This window comes from Fistularia commersonii, chromosome 33 (genome assembly GCF_037954325.1).
Source record: "Fistularia commersonii isolate RoL2024-O1a breed Wild chromosome 33, RoL_Fcom_v1.0, whole genome shotgun sequence".
Taxonomy (NCBI): Eukaryota; Metazoa; Chordata; class Actinopteri; order Syngnathiformes; family Fistulariidae; genus Fistularia; species Fistularia commersonii.
In genome coordinates, this window is record NC_141316.1 from 10,480,687 (window position 1) to 10,504,772 (window position 24,086).

A 24,086-nucleotide genomic window follows, 5' to 3' on the forward strand; every position below is an offset into this window, starting at 1 on the left:
GAACAAATAAAAATCCTGACAGTGAACAAACAGTAAAAGATGGAGAGTGTTTAACTGCAGAAATAGTGGAGCATCTGAAAGTGTCCAGGAGTGTTTCTCTTGTCATTCTAACGCCCGACTGTAGGGGGCGCTATTGAGCCCACAGAGCCGCGGCAGCGCCCGTTATTCCCCGAAGAAGAAGAACAAGAAGCACTACGTCATCTCGCTGTGTTTTCCTTGAAAATAACGCGGGAGCGGAGCCGTTTTATCCGTGGACGGTGAACCTTTGAGAAGGACTCGTCCACGCCACGCCACGCCACGCCAACTTAGATGTTTACCAAAGCCTGCCGTTAGCTCCTCCGAGCCGTTAGCGTGTTTTTTGTGAGACTCCCGGGAAAACGAAGATAAATCGTTTATAACGTTAATTAGCCGTTAGCTTCGACTGAACCCGGTTCCGTGATGGATCTCACGGAGGACCTGACCGCTCGGGACCTGATCCGGCACATCCTCAACACCGAGCCCCCCAGGACACCCTTCACCCGCAGGTATCTCAGCGGCTTCTGGAGCTCACCGTGGAGAGGCAGGGCCGAGCAGCTCCTGCAAACAACCGCAGCCAAAACAAAGTTAGCATAACATCGATGAGACAAGTAGCCCCCTAGCTTAAATCACCGTCGCAAGTTAGCTTGTGCTAAAACTTACCGATGTATTCTAAAACCGAATAGTGTCAAGATTCAAAGTGTTTATTGTCACACGTACAGCCTGCAAAGGTGTTTCCCGCCATAATTAAATTCCCATTTTGCTGCTCGCAGTGAAGCCAGAAGGGTAGGGAACATCGCAACGAGATGGAAACAGCTCGCGTAATATAAATGTAAACAGTTGTGCTCACGGGATGCACAAGTTGTGAAAGGACTTCTCAACATCTTGTAAGGAGAGTGAAAACCCCCAACGTGGTTTGGATGCAGATAGTGAGATAAACAGTTTAGCTTAATGGACAGCGGAGTGTGGTGTGCTGGATGAAAGATGCACACAACTGAACCATCAGGTGCATCTGATGGTCCTGAGATTGAACGTGGTTGTTGGACTCTGTCAGAGGTTCGGGCGTCCACTGGCTGGTAGAACGAGTCTTTGAATCGAGACAAACTGCTTGCGGTGGTCGATGCTCTATGGAGAAGGCAGTAGGGTTCTGGTGATGCTCTCCACTGGCTGCAGGTGTTTGGTCCAAGGCGGTGGTGCTGCTCGTGATACAGCTGTGCAATTTACAGATGATCTGAGGTATCACGTCAAAGCTCCTCAGCCTCCTCAGAAGGTACAGCCGTCATGAACCGTCTGTGGTTTTTAGAGTCCAGGTGAGGTCCTCACTGACGTGGACGCCGAGCAAGGAGACAGGTCTGCCACGGAGGGCTCTGTGTCAGGGTGACGGACGGACGGGCTGGCAGACGAGGTTAGGCAGGAATCACCACGGACTCTGATGTTTGCATGTAGTGCTGTGAACTGGTGAGACCTGGAGAAGACAGGGATGAAGGTTAGCTGCAGCAGCACAGACGAGGTGTGTGGGAATGAGAAGAACCCAAGTGGAACGGTGAGGCTGCAGGGGGTGTAGATGATGAAGGTGGAGGGCTTTGAGTACCGCGGGTCAACAATCCAGAGCAATGGAGAGGGCGGAGAGACGCGTGCGAGCAGGCGGGAAGGAGTGGAGAAAGGTTTAGAAGATGGAGGTGAGAGCAGCCATGGTGTCTGGTTTGGAGACACTGAGGAGAAGACGGGAAGCAGAGCTGGAGGGAGCAGAGAGGAAGATGTGGGAGGGAGGAGAGGATCAGGAAGCATTCCATCAGAGGGACAACACATGGTAGATGTTCTGGAGATAAAGTCACACTGAGATGGTTTGGATGTGGGCACCGGAGGGATGGAGACGATCTTGGTAGAAGATGGCCAGATGGAGCGAGCTGATTGGCTGCAATGACCCCTGAAGGGAGCAGCAGGGGGGAAGAGAAGAAGAAAATATTTTGATATTAAACGCGTCATTTGCATGTTACAGTTGAATCTTTAAAAAAAAAATCCAGATCTGGATTTAAATCTTCACGTAATCCCACCAGCATTTCCAGGTACCTGAACAGCAGTTGGAGCCAACGCACTCGAGCTGGGAGCAGGGATTCCAGTGCCCACACTCCTCAGAACATCCTGAGGAGAAGCCTCAAACAGAAGATGCGTGAGGTGAGCACATCAGTCAGTATTTCTCCACGATGGATGGATGGATGGATGGATGGATGGATGGATGGATGGCTTTTTAAAATGATCTTAACTTCTCAGAGCCTGTCCAGGAAGTCTGTGCCTTCCACTCAGAAGAGAACCCCCTCAGCTGTGCCTACGAGAGCCACCACACCCGCCGTGGTCTCATCCATGCTTGACGAGGAGGACACCCCCAGGCATCTCCTCATGAACATCCTGCAGACAGGTCCACCCCAGCTCGCGTTTCTTCCCCCGTAACGCTCTGTCCACGGACTGACCTTTCTCCTTCACTTTGTGGTGCAGAGGTTCAGAGGTCTCCTGCGGTCCATCAAGGTGCTGCGTTGGAAGAGTCCCGGTTGCCTCCGGCCGACTCCAGCGAGGCCAGCAGGCGCCCCAGGTCAGCCTCGGACGGAAACCCAATCAACTGATCTCTGGGAAGGGAAGCAACCACCGCTTTATTCCCTTCCTGTCCAGCAAAGTTGCACGAGTGCCTCTTCTGCTCCAGGCAGAAGAAACATCAGACGTTAGTATTCGTGGCCATTTTCATTGGTGGGATTCCCCTCCAGATGAAGAGGATGGCTGCTACCACGGCTGAAAATGCTGCGTCCGATAATCGTGGAATTGCAGTTATCAGATATGGGCCCTTTTTAAAAGCAGTCCAAAGAAGGAGATCCACTGCGTCCAGAGCCGAGCTGTGAGAGCGGAGGACGTTCATCCGCCAGTTCTTCCTGCTCGTTCCGCTCGTGTTCTTTCTTCCGGTGCCATTCGTGCGTCTTTGTGAACGGCGGCGTGCAGACACAAAGCTGTGTTTGACTTTCAGCTTGGAGCTGTCCGGCCTGGAGCTGCCCGACGTAACCCTGGGCAGAGTCGCCAGCGGCGCCAGGGGCCTGAGCAGGAAGAGACCGTGTCGCAGCCTCAATGTCACGGCCTTTGAGAAGAAGCTGAAGGAGGGAAATGGTGAGACGCACTGCGCCGCCGAGGCCTCCGCTGCGTTATTCTAGTTGCATTAGCGCTTCAGCTGGGACGTCTGCTCAGGGGCTCTGCAGTTCCAACACTTCACACGCTCGCACTCGCGGTACGACCAGGCGACCTCGGGAAACACGATACGGTTGGTTGTCACGTCGCACAGCCTCTTAAAGCAGGGTTTCCGCACATATTTTACGTTCCAATAATCACAAGAAACAGAATAAAACTGGAGTCTTGGGCTATTTCTTTGACAGCGTTGGGGCCGAGCATGATTTTGCAGGCAGGCAGTATTAATGTCTCCGCCACGTTGTGTGGATGAGTTCAGCAGCTTTGCAGCTCGCTGTCAGAGCTGTCAGAGCTTTCAGAGCTTTCTCACTTGTCTTGGAGGTTTGAGCAAATTAGCCCGTGTTCTTATCTTGAAGCGAAGGCTGTTTAGTTTGGAGGTGCGTTTAAGTTTTCTTGGAACCAGCTTTTCCCCGCACACCTTTTACTTTCTTCTGACTCCTACTTGTGCCTTCATCTGGGTCAGGGTGTCCTTCGGGACCAGAGGGTCCGGAGTGACGACTTTTTCTTTTCAGATGTTTCTCCTGGCACTGCCTCTGCTGTTTGAGCAGCAGCAGCAGGTAGATCCTCAGCTAGTGGAAGAGCCTGTCACTGCACGCTGCCCACATAGACCTACCAAGATACATTATTTGCGTTGAATAAATAATTTTTGGACCAATGGGGTGAAAGTGGGCATTTTTCCACGGCGCACCCGATGATCTGTCACGGCACAGCGTTCGGGAAACGCCGCCTTAAAGAGCCAGGTTAGAAATCAGCCACGCAGGACGAGGGTACCTGAATCGGCCAGATGTTTGTCGAGGGCAACGACGTCGCTTGTGCTTGTGCTTCCAGGTGAGGAGAATGAAGATGAAATCTCAGCCGATGACCACTCCTCGCTTTATATGTCAAGGTACGTTCTTGTCAAAGACCTCCCGCGTTCTGAGGTGGTACCCTCGCTCCCAGATGCTGCCGTCCTCTGGGATTGCTCTCCACGGGCCGGTGTGCTCTGTCTCGCAGCTCCACCTCGCTGAGTCTGAAGACCCCCTTTGAGGACGTCCGGACCGAGAAGAAGGGCCTGAGGAGGCGAGTGTCAGGCCGCAGGAAGATCACCGAGGAAGAATTCAGCGCTGCCGTAAATCAGAGGCGGACGGGAGATGCAGAAGGTGACGGAGACGGGGTGTTTGGTTCCCGCTGGCTCGTTCTCTTCTAACCCCGCGACTCCTCTCTTGCCTCCTGGGTCTCAGGGCCGAGCGGCGTGGGCCCGGCCGACGCCTCCCAGTTTGACGGCTTCACGCTGGGCCTGGGAAAGTTCAGTGAGCTTGAAGTCACGCACGACATCATCCGCTCCAGCGCGGGCCTCCTCGCCTCCTCCGGCGAGCGGGACGCGAACGCCGCCATGGAGTCTCAGCCTCCGGGAGACACCGACCAGGCCGTGGAGGTGGGAGGGTCGGATCCTTCTGGAAACATTGTTATCGTCACCCCGTTTCTGTTCTTTTCCTTGTCGTCGTTTTGGTTGTCCGTTCTCACCCTCGCTGTTGTTGTTGTCATTCTGTTGTCCAACGGACAACATTTTCATGGATGTCTTTCGCTGTCTTTTAACCGCCCCTTTTATTCAGAGTTACACTCATATTTATCGATAGTGTCAATATCGCGCTGCTGTGAAAAAAAGAATTTTCCCCAAGGGGATTAATCTTATCCTATCTTATTACCACACTCAGACTGAGGAAGGCATCAGTCCTTTTGGTGAGGAGGAGACGGAGATGGTGGCACCTGGTGACAGCCAGGAAGAAGATGCGGCAAAGGATGACCAGGACCAGACCAGCATGGGGTCCCAAGCTGAGGAGGACGGCGCTAAGACAGAGATAGAGGATCACATCGAGCCTCAGGCTGAAGAAGGTGCAGCTGATACGCAGTCTGAGGAGGACGCTGTGGATAAGACCAGGTCTGAGGAAGAGGAGGACGCCACCAGCACTCAAGATGATGAAGATGAGGAGGCATCTGAATGTCCAACTGATCCCACCAGCGATCCTGGATCTGAGAAAGATGACGATGTTGGTGATTCTCAGACTGGTGAGGAGACAGAAGGGAAACAGACGGAGGAAGAGGAGGAGGAGGAGGAGGAGGATGGAGAGAAGGTGGTGGAGACTGAAGAGGAGGATGATGGAGAGAAGGTGATGGAGACTGATGAAGAGGAGGATGGAGAGAAGGTGGAGACTGAAGGGGAGGATGATGGAGAGAAGGTGGTGGAAACTGAAGAGGAGGATGATGGAGAGAAGGTGGTGGAGACTGAGGAGGATGTGGAGGAGGAGGAAGGTGGCCCGCCGCTGGAAGCCCACATGGATCAGGTCCTACGAAGGAGCCATCGCCCCGAAGGTGGAACGGCTGTGGGCGTCACAGAGGAACGCTGCTCAGACGCAGGTGAGGGTCTCCAGACAGCCTCCTGTAGAGCTGATGAAGAAGGAAGCCTTCATCGTCTCACCAGCTCTTGTTAAAGGAAGCAGATGTCCTGGTCATTTGACCTCAACCATATATCTAGTTATGATGAGGAGAAATCCCATCATCCACGTTCTGCTCCATGTGACATCTAAGCCCTCCAGATGATGACCTTCCCTCCAATGGACTTCATGGCCACCTGGTTGTGTGTTTGTAGGTTGGTCTGATGGGGCGCAGCGAGAGGACAGCATCAACATCCACCTGGAGATGGAGGACGACGAGAGCGGCGGAACTTTGGACTCTGCCGAAGCTCCGCGGCGCCTCAGAGAGGCTGCAGCTCCTGACCATGATCTGCAGGAGGAGGACTGGGACGACCAGGAGGAGGAAGAGGAGGAGGAAGAGGGGGAAGATACTGACAACAGTGAGTGTTTGCTTCTCCTGTGCTGGTGTGAGAAGATGAACTCCAAGTAACATGTTTGTTTTGTTTTTTCCCAAGGTCCTGTGGAGATCCCCATGAAGACACCGGCATTTGTGCGAGAGAAGATCCAGTTCTTCCTGGTGGATCCCGTGGCCTCGCCCAGCACCTTTAAGAACCCGCTCACCACGTAAGACGCTCTTCACCTCCCAGGTGTCTGCAATAGCATGTTGAGATCTTCAAAGGTTTGGAAAACAGACAGAAATATGGTTTTAAAGGTTTTAAATGCAGATTCTGGACGCCCAAGATTAATGACATCACCCCCAGCCTTGAGAAGAATCCGGAAATATTTAATTCCTATGAATATGTTGTGGTGACCCCCTCCCCAACCCCGTTATCCCGTCTTCCACCAGTAAACCTCCTGCAGATGTTCCTGCAGCTAAGCCCAAGCCGGCGAGACGGAGGAGAGCCGGCTCAGTGAGGCAGCAAGGAGTCCTCCCCAAGCACTACATGATGAGTGTGTTCAGGCACTTCGCCAAGACCAGGGTCTCCGTGGAGGTCTACCCGGTCCTACAGGAGGTGTAAGTGGCAGATTCCACGCTTTCCTCGCTAAATGATCAGAAGGTCACTTCTCTTCTTGGGTCTTCGGACCCTCTGAGACCCAACAGCTTGGTGCAGTTCCCATGTTGCACCACAGGGCGGCGTCGCCGCGCCGTCCATCTGTCCGTCCCGTCCGTCTCGTCCGTCCCGTCTCGCCGTCCTCAATGTTCTCCTCTGTCGAACAGAATGGATCGATTCCTCGATCGGCTGGCATACGATCTGGAGACGTACGCGGACCACGCCGGCAGGAAAACCATCGAGGTGGAAGACGCCAAGCTTCTCTTGAGAAGGTGAGATATTCAAATATTTAAATATAAATATAAAAAGTTTTGGACTACTATATTACTATATATATATACACATATCTAGAGATAGAGAGAGAGAACGCGCGTGTGTGTGTGTGTGTGTGTGTGTGTGTGTGTGTGTGTGTGTGTGTGTCTGTGTCTGTGTGTGTGTGTGTGTGTGTACGTGCATAGTTACCTAAAAAAATATTTTGGAAAAAAAAAAAACATGTTTAGGACGGATCAAGGTTTCCCAAATGGCAGGATATCACCGTTAGAATTAACACAACACATATATTTTGCAATAAAGTCCTAAACGTGAGCGAGGGTTGATAAAGAATTAAGAGAAGATATACCTTATTGATCCCCATAGGGATCAATAAATTCTTTTGTCACAGCAGCTCAACAATGAAAATATCAAACAATACGAGTATAAATATAGATAAGAGACCATTAAAAGATATTTAAAGACGTCCATAAAAAAACACAGCAAAATAAACAACAACAAGAAGGATAAAGATAAAAGAGCAAGGTTGAGAAAAGGCAACCAAAACGACAACAACGGGCGACAATAACAACAACGACGACAAAAATAGACAGGTTGTGAGTGGATTGAAAATTGAAATTGAGAAGAAAGGGAGCGGGAAAGAAAATAAATGGCAAACAACTGATTCAGCTGTGTCAGAGTAGACCAACATGGTAGATGTCTGGATGCTTTCAGAAGGTGGAACTACTCTCTGCTCCGTGAGCCGCAGGAACTCAGCGTGTTTGCTTCACGTCCAACGGGTTATTTTTTAATTATTAGATGCCTTCACCTAAACGCTGCGAGAAGACGTTGAATGTTCCTTTGGTTTGAGAGGTGTAACCCTGGGGCTGTGTCTTCTGCAGGCAGGGTCACGTGAGTGACAAGGTTCCCCTGGAGGTGCTGATTGAAAAATACCTTCGCATGGATCAACGCAAGCTGCTCATCCCCATCGCCACCAGCGGGAACGTGGTCGTCCCCAAAGCCAGGAGATGAATGTTTGATGAACCTTTGTGATGTTCTCCTGCGACGCATTTTCCCAGTTTAATGTCTTTTATTGGGCTTTGTCGATTGGAACGTGAACGTGATTTTTTTCCATCAATCTTTCCTCATTTGAGGCCCACGTTTGTGGAAACCTCAGTCAAAGTCTTCCTGTGAACTCCAGAACATCCTGAATAAAGAAGACCCACAAGTTGGTGACAAAGATCTCTGCGGATGTGGAACTGGAACAAAGTGCTCAACCGGTGATCACAGACATTGTCCAACTTCATCTTATTGATTAATTTAACACATATTTCCTATATATGTATATGTATATCTTCAGTTTTTTTTTTTGTCTATGTTGTTGTGAAATAAATAAAAAGAGAGGCAGTGGTCCATGTGGTTCCTAAGTCATGTCCTGGCCTCATCTTAGATCTTCTGTCCACTAGGTGGCACGAAACACCTGAATACAGTTTGCAAGGTGTTTATCGGAGGAGGTGAATCTGAGCAGCTACAAGTTCAAGCCATTGCCGCTGGGATCAGCTGTAGAAATGAGAACGCTTCTCATCTCAGATTGCATTTCTCCCATCGATCACTCCATCTGAGAGGACCGATGACATCCCCTTGGAGCTCCACCGATCAGATGCTTTCAATCACCCATATTTCACATCCGCCCCACGTTGCCTTTGAATACATAAATTTGATCATTATAATTCACTGCACTACACTCGGTTGTGACTGCTTTATTCAAAGAATATAAGTCACACATTCCTGGCCCTTATTTCAAAAGTTGTTCGACAATTTTAATCAAAAATGGAAGGTTTTTCTTCAGTATTGTGTAGATAAGATCCATCAGCAGCTCTGCTTCCCTTGAGGATGACGCTTATGCCTCATTTACCCCAAAACCTTTTTGAGGACTGTTTTATTTCCCCCTTAAACGGTTTGCAATTTAGAATTTTCCTTTTTCTGGTGGGGGATCGTGTAAATAAAGTTCACAATAAAAACAAAGCCCATGATAAGCGTTGCAGAGCAGCAGACAAACCGCCTGTCAGACTGCACTCAGTCCTCCGGTCCAGCAGGGGGCGCTCGTCAGCACATCGCACCGCTCGGGTCCACAAACAACTAGCCACAGCTAACAACAACAGAATATCCCGGACAACTACTGTTATAACGAATCTAAAATAGAGGTAAGTCCGTCGGTGAATAAAACAAAACGAAGTCGTATAAGAACAGATGCTTTAAAAGTAACACTATAGGATTTGTTGTAGTTTATCTCCAGTCGTAGTTTTTCCGGCGTTTTGCGACCTTTTTTGTTCATCCAGCTAGCAGCAGATGTATGGCTACCCTGCTAGCTGGCCCGAATGTTAACACACTAGCTTGCTTCCTGTCGTCTGCTCGTCCAGGATTTATATTCACGACGTTACCGTGGCACAATTCTGTGAATAATCCCCAGAAGTGCTCCGCCGGGAACGGCTGGTGAGCGTAGAAAAGCCCGTTTGAATTGATACATCATTGTCGTTGGGTCAGTATTGTTAGCAGATCAACTACCTGCTGCTGCTATCATCGCGTATCAAACCCTGTTTCTCAAACACACACCATAAGTATGATCGGGTTTAAGGTTATTAAAATACCTAATTTGAAAGCCAGGCTGTCACACCGGCTCCAGAGTGTGTGTGACATCCGTCGGCACACAGCTGTCACTTGTCCATGAGAGGGCTGTGTTACAGCTATGCTCTTTGTGGGCCCCAATATTGTGTTTTGTTTAGAATGAATGCTGTGATGTGGAATGTCACGTCGGTTCAGGCTCAGGTGTTTCTGACCTCTGCCCTGTGGGACAAAACCTCCAGACAGCTGTCTGCTCTGCTCTGCTGTCCCAGAGCATCGCTCCCCGGGCCTGGCCACCTAACACGTATGGATGGATGGATGGATGGATGGATGGATTAACCGTCATTTGTCGTTCTTCAGATAAGAGGATGGGTTTTAATGAAGTGAGACTGAGGGCGTAAAACAGTATACTAAACCGCTCCATGGGCATTTTGACAGAAGCATACATGACTCACCGCGGCTGGAGGGAAACCAAACACGCTATAGTTGTGTGTGAGCGACAGCGGGTTATACCTCGTACGGCATCGGATTTGCGCCTGTCTGGAAAAAGAACTTCCAAGGCCGACGCACAAAAGACAAGGCATCCTGCTCATGGAAGTGTTCATGAGTTTTGACTGATAGGAGGCATGGAAAGGAATGAGGGGTTTCTACCGCCAGCACAAGAGACTGCGATTAACCTTGCAAAAATGACAGGTTTCGGTTATCGGGCTTTAGTAACAGGTAATTAGGGCTGTTGATTTTATTGCAGCTGTTACCGGCGCTATTTAGTCATTGTCCAGATAATCAACTGAACTTCTTTGTGTGACTGTCTTGTTCTAAGATATGTGATTTGGGTCAGAATAAGAAGGAACGATCATTTTACATGCATCACGTTATTCAGCGTGACCCGCACTTTGCCACTCGTGTCACCTTTTCTAGCGGTTGCACCTATCTTTGGTTTGAAAGATGCAGTAGGCTGCAATGGACCTCTGACTAAATCCAATTGACCCTGTTTTTCCACTTGCCTGTCATTCATTACGAGGCCTTGACAGCCGTAGGCAGCGGTTTTCATCGTGGTTTACATTGAGATTATGTGCGAATAGTGTTTGCGGTGGCAGCTGTAACCCCTGCGCCGATAACGCTGTCTCCACGGTGACGGTCTCTTCCAGCAGGTGACCTAGCGCCGTGTTTGTCCTCCATGTAAAGTCAAAAAAGCTATCGTCCGCAAATTTGAAATTTGAAATTCAATTTTACCTGGGAGATGCTGTGTTTTGGCATCTACGCACGCGCCTCTGGATGGCTCTCGCTTCAGCCGATCACAGAGGGAAACCCGCAACCTTTTGAGATTCCTCGTTCCCATACCCCGTCAAAAAGGAACGGTGAAATGAAAAGCTGATGCGATGAGGTTCAGGTCTTTCCGCTCGCATCTGATCAAACTTCACGTCACGAAACTGAATCCTTGCGCGGGGTTTCCCTTCCTGCTGAGCTCAGATTTTGCGGTGATTTGGCAAAACATTTCATTGTTATGTTTCAAATATACAAGACACGCACGCAGGCAGGAATTCCCCTTTATTTGTTGTTTTTTTTTTTCTGGGGTCTGACTTCTATCACGTTAAATTCATTTTACGATTGAAATGTGTAGGAGTCCACCTCCCTGTGCTGTGTGCCGTGAGCTTTCATCTTATCAGCAGAATGAAGAGATTTCTGGTAAGAACAGGCATTTAGCGTTTGAGTGATTGAATTGCTCACAGCCGGGGTGAGCGGGGTCGACATATCCGGATCCCCATTCATAATATTAACGCTGTCGTAATTGTGTCAGTTACAGGATCGTGTTTGTTGACTTTCGCATGCAAAGTTTATAGAGCTCGTTACCGCATTTAGTTTCATGATGTTTTCTGTTCTCAGATGTACAGATGAGGTGTTTGCGTGGTGTGTTTACAGTTTATTAAATTCCAAACAAAGGCGAAGTGTCGTCTACTTGCCTTTTACCCTCCTAATGCTACATTTACCCCTGGTAAAAAGGCCCAAATGGTTAGCGCCGGACTGATGTATAGCCGTGCTGATTTTTTCAGCCGGAGATATCGTCAACAGTTTGTCTGATAGGAAAACTTTTCGCCTTCATTTTTTAAATGCAAGACAGCCGGGCCATTTTTCAGGCTGCATCTCCAATCCGTGTGGGCATGTGGCTGAATGCCAATGTATTCTGATACAGCTTAGCCACACTGGACCGAGCGCCATCCAAATTATATATCTTATTTTTATCCCAGATTTTGGCCTCGGTATCAAAAAACAGGAATGTCAGTTTCTATAATTAGATAAAAATGCAAACGTCGCCGTGAGTTCCAGACAAAACACCTGATTTTATTGTTGTTTTTTAAGAAGCCAAAGTCCCCCTGCCATCTCTGGGTTGTGTGGACGCTGTCGCTCGCAGTGTTTTCACCCGGAAGGAGTGCGAACAGTTTGTACCGGACGACCGGAGGCATCGGATATGTATTCAGGTCCCTCCTCCCTGTAGCCTCCCGTGGCCGGCGGGCGGAGCGGGGCTTTAGCCTGGAAGGACGAAGCCCGGCCGGGGGCGCCCGGGCTTTTTCTGCCCTGTCAAATCCCCCTCAATGTAATTGCGGGTCTCCGTCGAGTCGGGGATGAGAGCGAGGCCAACTGATCGCTACAGCAAAATCAATAGCTCATACCTCTTTGAGATTGAGTTTTTAGGGAAGCGGGCTGCCTGCCCAAGAGCAGAATATGAAATCACCCCCGCAGAGGTCCAGCACGCAGTGTGCAATTGATCCCCGGTCCCTGTACCAATTATAGTTTGAAGGTTTGTCTGGGGCTGGCCGCAGTCCTCAAACACCCCGGCTTTGGAAATAGATGTTGTGTTCGCTGACAGCTTGACGAGGGTTGCGATTTTTGCCCCCCCCCCTCACTCGGTAATTGCCGTCTGCACCCACCCTCTGTCTTTAATTCGTAGCGGGGATTGATTTTTCTGCGCTTTCCTTATTTTCGCTGGGAGTCGTTTCTCTTAAGAGGGAAACCCGCCTCGTGGCTCTGACCTCAGCAGGTGTGTCGTCCGTCTGCAGGTCGTAGCAATCGCAGGCACATTTCCACTCACGTTGCTTTTGCCTTTGCTTTTCGTTGTGTTTTTAAACCCGGAGGTTTGTGGTGAGGATTGGCTGTGTGTCAGGGTGAAGCGTCTGCTCCTCAGGGCCCAAACAGGGAAACACGGAAGCGGCGCCTTTTCACTTCCTCAACCAAAGTCCCCATTAAGCAAGGCACTAAACACCCAGCTGCTCCCACAGCACTGCACAGTGACTGTGTGTGTGTGTGTGTGTGTATGTGTGCGTGTGTGTGTGTGTGTGTGTGTGTGTGTGCGTATGCTTGCACGCTTTCATTAGGGTGGGAAGAATTTCCCTGGTGGATTCCTACAGGATAAGTAACTCAGTCCACTGACCACATGTTAACTGTGGTGGTGAATTATTTACATAACTTTAGTTTCTATGAGCTGATAGGGTTTGTTTCTGAGGATCAATGCGGGAGAAAAGGGAGCCCGGCTGCAGAGGGAAGACGCCTCCATCTCCTCCGCAGACCTTCATGGACCAGACCAGAAAATGCATGTAATTATCAGATAGCTTGTCAGCTTGAGGTTTCTACTGTTGCTTCTTCCTCGGGAGAAAAGTGCCAGTCGATATTTTGCCGGTTTCTTTTTCCTTGATGGCCAAACCGGAGCTTAGAAGGTTCCCCGGTGTCTCCTGTGGACTCCTTCATCCACAGAGGTCCTGTACCAGATCCTAATGTGTGGTTAGAAGGAGTACCGGAGGCGGCTGAGCGGTGTTGGAGATGAGACCGGACCGCCATCCCAGCGGGCTTTGCTTTTTAATCCCGCCGCCCGCCCAGTGATCTCTACCTGATTTCTCTCTCACGCCTCACTTTGATTTTCTTCTGCCTCCGTCCAAGCCTTCTTTTGGTGGCCATTTATCTCCTGGAACGGCCCCACGGACAGAGCCCATCTTTCATTCACCGCCTGCTTTTCCATTTGGCTTCTCGATCGCTTTACTACCCGTTTTCTTTTTCTCTACCCGTCCCTTTGTCCTCATCGTCTCGCAGCTGTTTACACTCCAGAAGATTGATTGGTTCTTCATTGGTTGGGTTTTGAGACCTGGGAGTGATGGACGGCAAATATCCCAGTCCTCCAGGAAGGGCGTGTGGAAGCGAGGGGTCACTCCTGAAATATTTGGTGGCAGTGCTTTCACGTCCAAATAATTGGGCTCCCCTCCGGCAGCCGGTTCTCTGTCAGACTCCAGAGTATTTCCGTTCAGGCTCTCCAGTTCTGCCGCCTCTTAGATGGACGGGAGACGGGACCGCTGCGAAAACGTCAGAGGCCGGTGAACTGTAGCTACGCTACATGGACTTAGCTGGGACCGGGGAGAACATCCACCTCATTTCTCTGAATCCCCGGCCAGCGTCGAGTATCAATATGCCAAACACTCCCGAAACACGGGGCAGTATCTGATATGTTCTTAATACAGCGATAAATAAACATTAAGGACAGTGTGTTGGAGTCACTGATCTGACAGACAGTGGTAAAGTGATCCAGCAGGTCAGCAGGCACTGGGCTGATAGAAACCACTGACATTGTGGAAAAGAGGTGAAGAAACAAGTCCAAGCAGGTTGGAACGGGTGGAGGAAAGTGTCAGGAGCACTATGAGGCAGACGACTATCAGCCAGAAGGAAAGGAAAGGTGGAGGAGATGCTGGTGAGATGGTCTCCAAACACTGACAATGACCACAAGACAGGAGGCAGAGCTGGAAGTCTCAGAGATGAAGGTGCCGAGGTTCTCTTTGGGAGCGACCAGGATGGAGAGGATCAGGAATGAGTCCATCAGTTAGATGTTTTGGAGAGAAGGTCAGACTGAGATGGTTGGGTCACGGACAGAGGAGAGAGAGTGAATATATTGGTAGACGGATGATGGAATTGGAGGTCTAGAGGAAGACCAAAGAGAAGATCGATGGACGTCGTGAGAGAAGATATGAAGGTAGCTGGTGTGAAAGAGGAGGATCCAGAGTAGAAGGTTCGATGGAGAAGGTGGAGACCCCTGAAGGGAAAAACAAAAGGAAAAGAAGATTATTACTATTGTTATTGTTATTATCATTATTATTTCCAATAATAACAGTCAGAATGAGTGTTCCCTCCTTTCTGTGACGTTCTAAAGTTAGTATTGATGAGTAGGTTTTGGCAAAACACTGTAATAAAAAACTGGTTTTATACTGGTTGGCGCTGGTGGGTTTGGCACCTCCTGTTGAGGAGGCTTGCGGAGGTGAGGGTCTGAACCGGCTTTGCTGTGGAGGTCAGGGGTCAGGGGTCAGGGGTCATGTCAGGGGTCTCCTCCGAGTCTCAGGCGCGCTCACGTCGAAGCCAGATTCAGGTGCGTCGTTTTATCCCGGCGACCGCTTTGTGCTTTGGCCGCTGAAACGTCTGCGCAGAAAGTTTCCCGTTGATGGTCCGGTAAGTTCAGTCGTGCTTTGGAGTCCATGCAAGTGTGTGTGTGTGTGTGTGTGTGTGTGTGAGACCTGGATTTAATTTGGACTCCTTTGATTTAGCCATAGGCTCCCGGCTCGCGAGCCTTGGGAGCCGCTTCGCTGCTCTGTTTATTTACACTTCATTTTTGAGACTTAATTGCAGTCGCGGAGGCTATTGATCGCAGAGCGGGCCATCGATCTCCCGCCGTCCCCCCGCAGGTCCGGGACAATTTATCCGCCTCCACTAAAGGCAGTTTGGCCCCATAGTAATGCGATTGAGTCCTAATTGGACAAATGAAAAATGCGGTTCCTTTGTGTCGCATCCCAATGAGCCGCGTCGTGTCGAACGGAAGGATTTTCCGCCGCGGTCGCCTTCCGCCGTCTCGGACGCGGGTTTCCGTGAGTCACCCCGACATCGTCTGTTTCTGGCTCCATCTGCCATGTCCCGCTGCAGATGGACGTCAAGGCTGAGCGCTGACAAGTGGAAGTGACGGATCCTCCCCCTTCTCCTCGCCATCTTGCCCCCCGACACCTTCTGTCACGCTGGCAATGTCAAGAGTCCCGAGTCCCCCTCCCCCTGCGGAAATGTCCAGCGGGCCCGTGGCTGAGAGCTGGTGCTACACACAGGTAGGAGGTCGGATCTCCACTTTTGAATCAATGTATGTAAAGGTGATGCAGCTCCCTGGAGGTCAATGCCCTGAGGAAGGGAGAGGTGAGCATGGAGGCTTCAGTCACATGGTCCTTCAAAAGCTCAGGTGTTTCCTCCTCGGTGCACCGGGACAGCAGCCGCGTCCCTGATGGACCAAACGTCACCCTGCTCTCTCCGCGCTTCTGCCAGATCAAGGTGGTGAAGTTCTCCTACATGTGGACCATCAACAACTTCAGCTTCTGTCGTGAGGAGATGGGTGAAGTCATCAAGAGCTCTACCTTCTCCTCCGGGGCCAACGACAAGTTAAAATGGTAGGTGGACCACAGGCGTGTGTGTGTGCATGAGACTTTTTGTTTCCTGCGCTATAACGGGGCTCCTCCCTCCTGCGACCTTCTCTTCCCCCTCCAGGTGTTTGCGAGTGAACCCCAAAGGCCTGGACGAGGAGAGCAAAGACTACCTGTCTCTGTACCTGCTGCTGGTCAGCTGCCCGAAGGCCGAGGTCCGAGCCAAGTTCAAATTCTCCATCCTCAACGCCAAGGGCGAGGAGACCAAAGCTATGGGTGAGTCGGCCGGCCGCCGCCCCCCCCCCCCCCGTCCTCGGCGAGGATCGGCCTCCGGACGACCTGTGTGTTCTCCCCTTGCAGAGAGCCAGAGGGCGTACCGCTTCGTCCAGGGGAAAGACTGGGGCTTCAAGAAGTTCATCCGAAGAGACTTCCTCTTGGACGAGGCCAACGGTCTGCTGCCGGACGACAAGCTCACGCTGTTCTGCGAGGTAGGAGCCGCTCCGCCGGCGACCCTCCGCCCGCCAGGCAGCGGTCGCGTCTCCGGCAAATAACGCCGGGCAACTCCGTCCCCCAGGTGAGCGTGGTGCAGGACTCGGTGAACATATCCGGGCAGAACACCATGAACATGGTGAAGGTGCCCGACTGCAGGCTGGCCGACGAGCTGGGAGGTCTGTGGGAGAACTCCCGCTTCACGGACTGCTCCCTCTGCGTGGCCGGCCAGGAGTTCCAGGCCCACAAAGCTATCCTCGCAGGTGCTGCTCTTCGGTTTGACGCGTCGGCGCAAGTACCCGTTGATCTGTAATCCGGCCCGTCGCGCCGACACCTAACTCTTCCACGTTGCCTTTTCCAGCACGCTCCCCCGTGTTCAGCGCCATGTTCGAGCACGAAATGGAGGAAAGCAAAAAGGTGAGTCCAGACGCTCGGAGCCGAGCGACGGCTCGCCTAAATGAAATTGCCCGTCCGCCCCCGAGGGTCGGGGTTCATCGTTCACCGGCGGCTGCAGATACGCGGGATTGCTTTCTTTCATTTGTCCGCCTGCGACGGTCATAAATATTGCGAGGTCGCTCCCCGAAGTCAGGGCCGGATCACGTTAGGAGGATCTGATGAATGAGGGCGGAGGAAACGGACCGGCGGCCGGTCCTCGGATCCGTCCGGATCCGGATCCCGTCGTCTTGTTTCTCGGGGAAAAGATGAAGGTGAGATTGTCCTCTGACTCCCTGCTCGTGTCTCCGGCTTAGAACCGCGTGGAGATCAACGACGTGGAGCCGGAGGTGTTCAAGGAGATGATGTGCTTCATCTACACCGACAAGGCTCCCAACCTGGACAAGATGGCCGACGACCTGCTGGCTGCAGCCGACAAGGTAGCGTGACCCCGCGGCCCGCCGCCGGCGCCGCCCTTTCAGCGGGAAGCGTGATTTGTGTTGATGCGAGCGACGTCCGGGAGCGTTCGCCGCATCGTTGGCGTGTAATTGCGCCGTGGAACGGATGTGATTTATCGTCCGAAGCTTCCCCGCCGAGAGCAGCGGCGACGCGGCGTCTTTTGGAAAAACTCACGGGTCATTTCAACATTTAAAACCGAGCCGTTAAAGCCGTCGTGTCGTGCCACAAGACGCTTGTGAAAGGCCGCGTTATTCATTATTTCATTCTCCAAATGGAAATGAACCCCCCCCTCCCGTCTCCGTGATGTAGACAGTTAGTGAATGTTTCCAACCGGTTTCTAAGACCTGATAATTCCTTCCATGTCAGTGCAGCTTCACATCCTGCTGCGCAATATCTGCCTTTTTCCTTTAACTCTCACATTCCCATCAAAAGAAAAAGGCGTTTTGCATTTCCTCCGCTCCCGCCCCGCACGCAGCCTCCTCTCGGGAGTTCCTTTTATAAACCCTTTCATTTTTTGGTCTTAACGTCCCGGCTCTCCGCCCGCCGCCGCTTCCAAAGGTGTCGCAATTATGGCGTGGGGTTTCCACGGGTGATTTCCCTCCGGTCCGGCTCCGCGTCAGGTGGCCTCGAATCGCGGCTTCTCTGCGACACTCCCACGTCTTCTTTGATATCGCCCTTTTATCAAACTCTAAATAATCGTCCCGTGCCAGGCGGCCGCCTCCCGCCCGCTCCCCTAATTGATTCTTCCGGAGGTGCGACATCGCGGGCGACGGGGCCGGCCTGACCTTTCCCACTGTCCGCTCCGACTAATACTCGCACGTCCCACCTGAGCTGTCACGGCAGGCGCCACCGCGTGAATCCGGACGGAGGAGGTAAAGTGCGTTGACCCCGGCGCCCGCTCTCTTCCAGTACGCCCTGGAGAGACTGAAGGTCATGTGCGAGGACGCCCTGTGCACCAGCCTGTCGGTGGAGAACGCCGCCGAGATCCTCATCCTGGCCGACCTGCACAGCGCCGACCAGCTGAAAACGCAGGCCGTCGACTTCATCAACTAGTGAGTCCTCTCTGCAGAGCCTCCTTGTGTGTGTGTGTGTGTGTGTGTGTGTGTGTGTGTGTGTGTCGCCCGCCGCCGCCAGATTACACCAGTCTCACCTCACCTCATCTCCTGGTGTTACAGTTAATACGGTTTCACGTCCTCACGCGTAGCAGCCTGTCTGATATTATCAAGCCCTCTCAGGGCTGGCAGAGGGATCGGGACAACCTGACTCCTCGCCGGGTCTGCAGGCACCTTCTACGTTGACGCTGCTGAATGTGTGATAACAGCATGCGTGTGACGCACGCCTCCCCGCTCTCAGACACATCATTTGTCATGTGTATTTATAGAGCTCAAAGGTCAACGAATAACAGCGGCGGACAGACTTTCGGCTCAAATCGGAGTTTCTCCGTCCCCGCAGAAAGCGGGGACTGCCGTCTGTGTTTCCAGGAGTTTGATAAAGACGGTTTTACAGTCGGACGCAGGAGATCCGACCTTTGTCTGGGCGTATCTGCTGCCCCTCTGGTGATTTCTCAGAGCGCAGGATTTGGAAAACGCTAAGGATTTCGTTCTTTTGTTTTTACTTTCGCGTCCACCTTCTCAGAGGTGGAGGCGAGGCTTCAGAACCTTGCAGGAGGGTTCGACTTCCAGACGTCCGCCCGCTCCACCTCCAGTCAAACGTACGGCCCGCGGGCTGGTACCGGCCCGTCCGCGGGTCCAATCCGGCCTGTGAAATAAATCTACAATTTAAAAAAAATGATAGAAATCATGAACTACTTCTACTTGTCTTGTCTTGGCTGTAGTGTTTTAGCCAGTGTCGGCAACAGGGCGCCATGTGACTCACAGCTTACAGCAGATGGCAGCAGCAGCGGCTTCCGGGTCTTGGAAATAGCGTTTACGTTCATTGTTAAAGATTAACCTGTTTTCCCGTCGGCCCCGACACCCTCGTCGACAAGATGTCGTTGTCGAAAAAGAGAAAACGGACCACTTCTTATTTGTCGGTTGAGGTTAATAAGAATCCCGTATGCTCGGTGTGGACGCGGCCAGTGTCAACTGAGATTTGAAGACAGAACTGAGGCTGAACTCGCACTTACTTTTCTTCGGGAATCTCAGGTTGTTCGTCATGTATTTTTTAAAGGAACAGTTCAAGACGTAGAAAGATTTGTATCATTTAGCTGTTTACTGCTTTAGCTCCTTTACACTAAAACAAAGGAAAAATGTGGACTTTGTTCGGTTATCAAACAAGGCCAGGGTGAGTTTGACGCCCCTGGTCTTGTTAATAACGGCCGTCCGTCTTCTGCGTTGATTGTTTTATTTTTTTGAACATTTATTAGAACAGGTTCCTTAACAGAGTCATACACATTCTTACAAAACCTCATAACAAGATATACATTATACAATAATCTTTATAGGTCACTCATTTCCTCAATAGCAAACGAAAAATAAAATAAAACTGAAAAAAAAAAAAAAAAAAAAAAACAACACAAAAAAACATCTAACTCCGTCAAATAGAGATAATATCTTCAACTCTCCAAATATTTTTGAATGGGTGCCCATTTGTCAAGATATAGGTCTGTCTGAAGTGGTAAGTTTGCTGTTCTGCGTTCCATGCAGTTTCCATCCTTCAGCCTCTGACGCCGCCGGTCCAGTAGGTTTGTGGGGTTCGATTCAGTTTACCGGGATCATTTTATGTGCAATTAATAGAAGAACTCTAAGCGAAAACACCTGGTTTTTCCTTCGGCCGCTTGTTGATGCTGCACCCGTAATAACTTGCTGTGGATCAATGGGTCTGTTTAATTTGAAAATCTCACTTCTTTGTTTTTTCACCTCTTCCCAGAATGTCATCAGTTTAGGGCCGTCCCAAAAGATGCGGGAGAAGTTCCCCCGTTATGCCACGGCCCCTCCGACACAGGGGAGAACACTTATTATCCGCGTCGATTGTTTTAACCTCCTTCTTCTTTGCGTGTGTTCTTCCCAGCCACGCGGCGGAGGTGATGGAGACGGCGGGCTGGAAGTCCATGGTGGGCTCCCACCCTCACCTGGTGGCCGAGGCGTACCGCTCCCTGGCCTCGGCCCAGTGCCCTTTCCTCGGCCCCCCGCGCAAACGCCTCAAACAGTCTTAGTGGGCGTCCGGCGAGGCGTCCGCACACCTCCATAAACCCACGGACCCGCAGACCCCCTCATCCCGGACACAAAGGGTCAGCCCTCCCCCTCGCCGTTACCCCCGGACTACCTACAGCCCCCCCGGCCTCCTGCCCTCTCCTGCTCATCCAGAACCTGCCGTATTTAGTCTCCGAAAGGAGGAGGAAAGAGGGACGGCTCGGCTCGTCCGGCGGACGTTTGTCGTTTACAGAGAAAACGAAACCTCCCCCCTCCTCCCTCCTCCTCCGCTCTGGCTTAGCGAGGTTGTTTGGACATTATTCTTTTTTTATTTTTTCCGCTCATTTCGGCGCGCCGAGACTCGACCGGAACCCCGCGGGATCCGCTCCGGAGGACCGACCGGACGCCCGCGCCGGACGAGCGCCCGGAAAACCCGTAACCGTCAAATCGGCCGAGGGGCTTCTTTGCGCCGTTCTGGGAGTCCGAAGCCCCGTCGGTAAAGAAGGCGCGGCCCTCGAGGGACTACGGGAAGAAGCAGGAGACCCCCGGGAAAGACAACCAAGGGCTAGTCAAAAAAAAAAAGCAGATCTGGGACAAAATCATCGATAATTTCCCCGAAGGAATTCAGGGAAGGATTGCACTAAATTCCACAGGTCGGCCGTTCTCAAGCGGCAGGAGAGCGGAGCCGCGGAGGCGAGCGCACGGCCGACCCGCGGGCTCGCCGGGGCCGCCGGGGCCCCGGACACCTTCCCTTTAAGATGGCCGCTCCGCGAGGGACGCCCACGCAGAAACCGCTGCATCCACGTCTGTCCGCATCCTTCACGTAGCCTGGGGAGGGAAGGGAGGGAAGGGAGGGAAGGGAAGGGGTAGATGTTGCGCCGAACCGTCTTTGTAGCCCTCGGAAGAAACGGCCACGGGCCGACCGTCGAATGAAGGGAAAAGCCGATCCGGAAATGGTTACCGAGTCACGGCGGGAGTCACCGAGGCGCGTCCGTGTTATTTAATGACGTATTTCTCCTTTGTGTTTTCCTCCCGGCCGTCATTTCTATTTTTTTCATAGGAATTTGTACAGACACTAGTGTTTTTGAAGTCGTGCGAACACAGTCCTTCTCGGCGGCGGCGGCGGCGAAGCGGACGGACGTTTTCTTCGAAAGCCCGATGAACACGTTTTAATGTTCAGAGCGGAGGAGGGGAGGAACGCCGCGTCCAACACATCCCAGTTATCATTTGAAGCCGGCGAACGGAGTCACTGCTAGAAGGAGCCGCCGGTTCTCTCCTGTAGATATTTGCTGGTAATGAGAAGTGACACTTAGTTGTTGCCATTTTTTTGTTCCCAAAAGAATTAAACCACAACTATTTTGTATTGAATGCCACATAGCGGCGTCCGCTTGCCGCCGGGGCCTCTTTGTTTCTTTCTAAGAACCCGGTAAAACGGAGGACGCGCAGGACGGACGCGGCAACTTCTCAGCTTCGGGGTGCAGAAACAGAGCGGACGCTGAAGATGAGACGTTCATCATCCTTTAATTTACAGCATGGAGGTCCGGAACAGGTGGCCTCCATCACTCACTGACAAACACAAAACACTAAATGAAAACTCCCTCCATCCGTCCTCGCCGCACTTCAAAAATAAGACGTATTAATGAAAACACGCCGCTCCTGATCTCCAAAGAGGATCTTCTCCGCCGTGGGTTTGAAGCCGCCCGCCTCTCCTGAGACGTTCACCGGGGGAGATGAATGTTCTGCAGGTGCTGCCCGGAGAACGCCGCTCCCATGAGTAGCTTTTCTGCTGCATCTGGGAGGGGGAGAAGGTGGCGGTGGTGGTGGCGTGGAACACAGCTGTGTGTTGTGTGTGTGTGTGAGCGTGCGTGTGGGTCGAGTAGCAGAAGGTCTTGAAATGCAAAGCCTGTACAAAGCCTGGAGAGCAGGTCCTCCTGCCGCCTCCAGCTTCTCACCCCGCCGGACTCGACGAGCCGTAGTCCAGGCAGACCTTCTGGACCAGCCTGTAGTCCGTGCTGTAGAAGGACACGTAGATGCAAACCACCCGGAAGGGTCTGGAGCACATCCAGGTGACCAGGCTGCGGGTCTGCTCCCGAGCGCAGGTCTTGGACGGGTCGTAGTTGCACAGCATCACCTTCTTGTCGCGCTCCGTCTTCTCGTACTCCACCCTGCAGTTGAAGGTCTTGGAGTCCTTGGGGTTGACCACGCTCTGGCGCACCAGGTCGAACTCCACCTCCTTCGCCGGCGGCACCAGGCTGACGGACACGTTGCCCACGCCGCTGGAGTTGTGGCAGAAGTAAACTCCGAGCGAGCCGTTCCCGTGGTCCACGATCTTGCCCGTGATCAGCAGGTTTAACTTCACCGTCTTGATGTTGGAGTAGAAGTCTCCCCGGCTGACCGTCCCGGAGAACTTCGACGCTCCGGGAGCTCCTTTGGCTTTTTCTCCACGTGGCTTCCGCAGGGGGTCGGCGGGAAGGCCGGAGCTCCGGGCGGAGGACGCGGCGTGGAACGTGACCTCCTGGGAGGAGGAGCCGCCGGGCGAGAGCTTCTGCCCCAGAGCCAGCTGGAGGAGCGGCGGGACACGGTCAGAAGCAACACAAGTTCACGCACGCTTTCATTTTCTCACTTTTAAACCCGGCTTAATATTTCACGTCAACCGGCGGTTCCACCGTGACATCAGATCATTCGGACGCAAACGACGTCCTCCCACAGAAGCAAAGCAGCTCAGGAGGTCAGGAGTTCTGCACCTCCTCCCGACCGCTGAGAGTAAAGGGTTGGAATCCTTGAGATGTTCAACAGCTTCACGGGAGGACAAAGTCTGCGGTGATTCAGAGAGGAATCGGCGGCGGCGAGGAGAACGAGCGGAAGCCCCGCTCAGCGGAGGTTCCCTCCGTTCCCCTCCTGATTGACGGCTCCTGGCCGGCGTACTCACCCAGATCAAGGTCCCCTGCAGGAGAGTCCACACAAAGCCCCACTGCCGGAGTGTCTCCATGGTGTCTGAAGCTCCATCCACGTCCTCACCTCGCCGCCCCACACATGCACCCTGGACCCCGTCCAGCGGGAGAGCGACAGAACCGCGGCGTGCTCAGCGAGGAGCCATCTGACGCTGCCGGGGAGCTTCTCACTCTAGATCTTTACACCTACGTTTGCTTCCTCCCCCTCCCAGCCTGAGGTGCCCTCCCTCCATCCCTCCACCCCTCCTCCATCCCTCCATCCCTCCATCCCTCCCCCTTAAAGGTTTCTGAGCGGGATCACCTTTGGTTTATCTTCAAAATCAGAGAGGTGTCTCCAACACCAGCGCAAAAAGCTGCTAGAAATTGGCTTTTCCCGCGGCGTTGTGAGAAGGTGTGACCCCCGTCGCCCTGAGAGCCCCTCCGCCCTCGAGGAACGAAGTGACCTCCAGCCTCCTGCAGGAGGAGGAGGAGGGACCTCTTCGGCCCCGAGTGAAATGACCGAGCGAGGTCAAACCCGAAAACCCGCGGGAGACGCGTCCAGAAGATCCAGAAGCACTTCGGCGTCGGCGGAAACAAGATGATTAAACATCTGCAAGATCTGAGATGCTGTCGGGTGTCTGGTCTGATGCCGGGCGACAGGAGAGCGGAG

General features: G+C 52.3%; 3 protein-coding genes across 3 annotated transcripts; 2 read left to right on the forward strand and 1 right to left on the reverse strand.

Annotated features, from left to right (window-relative positions):
* Positions 1-161: 161 nt before the first annotated feature.
* cenpt (centromere protein T) lies at positions 162-8,352 on the forward strand. Its single transcript, XM_086140574.1, has 14 exons — positions 162-524; positions 2,073-2,190; positions 2,287-2,431; positions 2,509-2,602; positions 3,026-3,162; positions 4,066-4,123; positions 4,231-4,376; positions 4,458-4,651; positions 4,932-5,631; positions 5,864-6,067; positions 6,143-6,251; positions 6,475-6,642; positions 6,847-6,951; positions 7,831-8,352. Exons 1-14 carry the CDS (start codon positions 439-441, stop codon positions 7,958-7,960), a joined length of 2,394 nt encoding a protein of 797 aa, XP_085996700.1. The 5' UTR covers positions 162-438; the 3' UTR covers positions 7,961-8,352.
* A 669-nt stretch (positions 8,353-9,021) lies between these two features.
* On the forward strand, positions 9,022-20,643 carry spop (speckle type BTB/POZ protein). Its single transcript, XM_086140832.1, has 10 exons — positions 9,022-9,132; positions 15,497-15,669; positions 15,881-16,002; positions 16,100-16,251; positions 16,336-16,463; positions 16,550-16,727; positions 16,826-16,881; positions 17,214-17,336; positions 18,265-18,407; positions 20,365-20,643. Exons 2-10 carry the CDS (start codon positions 15,592-15,594, stop codon positions 20,507-20,509), a joined length of 1,125 nt encoding a protein of 374 aa, XP_085996958.1. The 5' UTR covers positions 9,022-9,132; positions 15,497-15,591; the 3' UTR covers positions 20,510-20,643.
* A 1,403-nt stretch (positions 20,644-22,046) lies between these two features.
* LOC147215063 (neurexophilin-1-like) lies at positions 22,047-23,636 on the reverse strand. Its single transcript, XM_086140746.1, has 2 exons — positions 23,416-23,636; positions 22,047-23,046 (listed from the first exon to the last, which is right to left on the reverse strand). The coding sequence occupies exons 1-2, from the start codon at positions 23,473-23,475 to the stop codon at positions 22,435-22,437; spliced, it is 672 nt and encodes a 223-aa protein (XP_085996872.1). The 5' UTR covers positions 23,476-23,636; the 3' UTR covers positions 22,047-22,434.
* Between the last annotated feature and the right edge of the window lie 450 nt (positions 23,637-24,086).

Excerpts from the sequence above, each read along its gene's own strand:
- cenpt (XM_086140574.1), top strand. The coding sequence starts at position 439 with ATGGATCTCACGGAGGACCTGACCGCTCGGGACCTGATCCGGCACATC. Across the intron at positions 2,191-2,286 it reads TCAAACAGAAGATGCGTGAG|AGCCTGTCCAGGAAGTCTGT; the intron begins GTGAGCACATCA and ends TTAACTTCTCAG. Across the intron at positions 6,643-6,846 it reads TACCCGGTCCTACAGGAGGT|AATGGATCGATTCCTCGATC; the intron begins GTAAGTGGCAGA and ends TCTGTCGAACAG.
- LOC147215063 (XM_086140746.1), bottom strand. The coding sequence starts at position 23,475 with ATGGAGACACTCCGGCAGTGGGGCTTTGTGTGGACTCTCCTGCAGGGG. Across the intron at positions 23,047-23,415 it reads TGCAGGGGACCTTGATCTGG|CTGGCTCTGGGGCAGAAGCT; the intron begins GTGAGTACGCCG and ends CCGCTCCTCCAG.
- spop (XM_086140832.1), top strand. The coding sequence starts at position 15,592 with ATGTCAAGAGTCCCGAGTCCCCCTCCCCCTGCGGAAATGTCCAGCGGG. Across the intron at positions 16,252-16,335 it reads CGAGGAGACCAAAGCTATGG|AGAGCCAGAGGGCGTACCGC; the intron begins GTGAGTCGGCCG and ends CTCCCCTTGCAG. Across the intron at positions 17,337-18,264 it reads TGCTGGCTGCAGCCGACAAG|TACGCCCTGGAGAGACTGAA; the intron begins GTAGCGTGACCC and ends GCTCTCTTCCAG.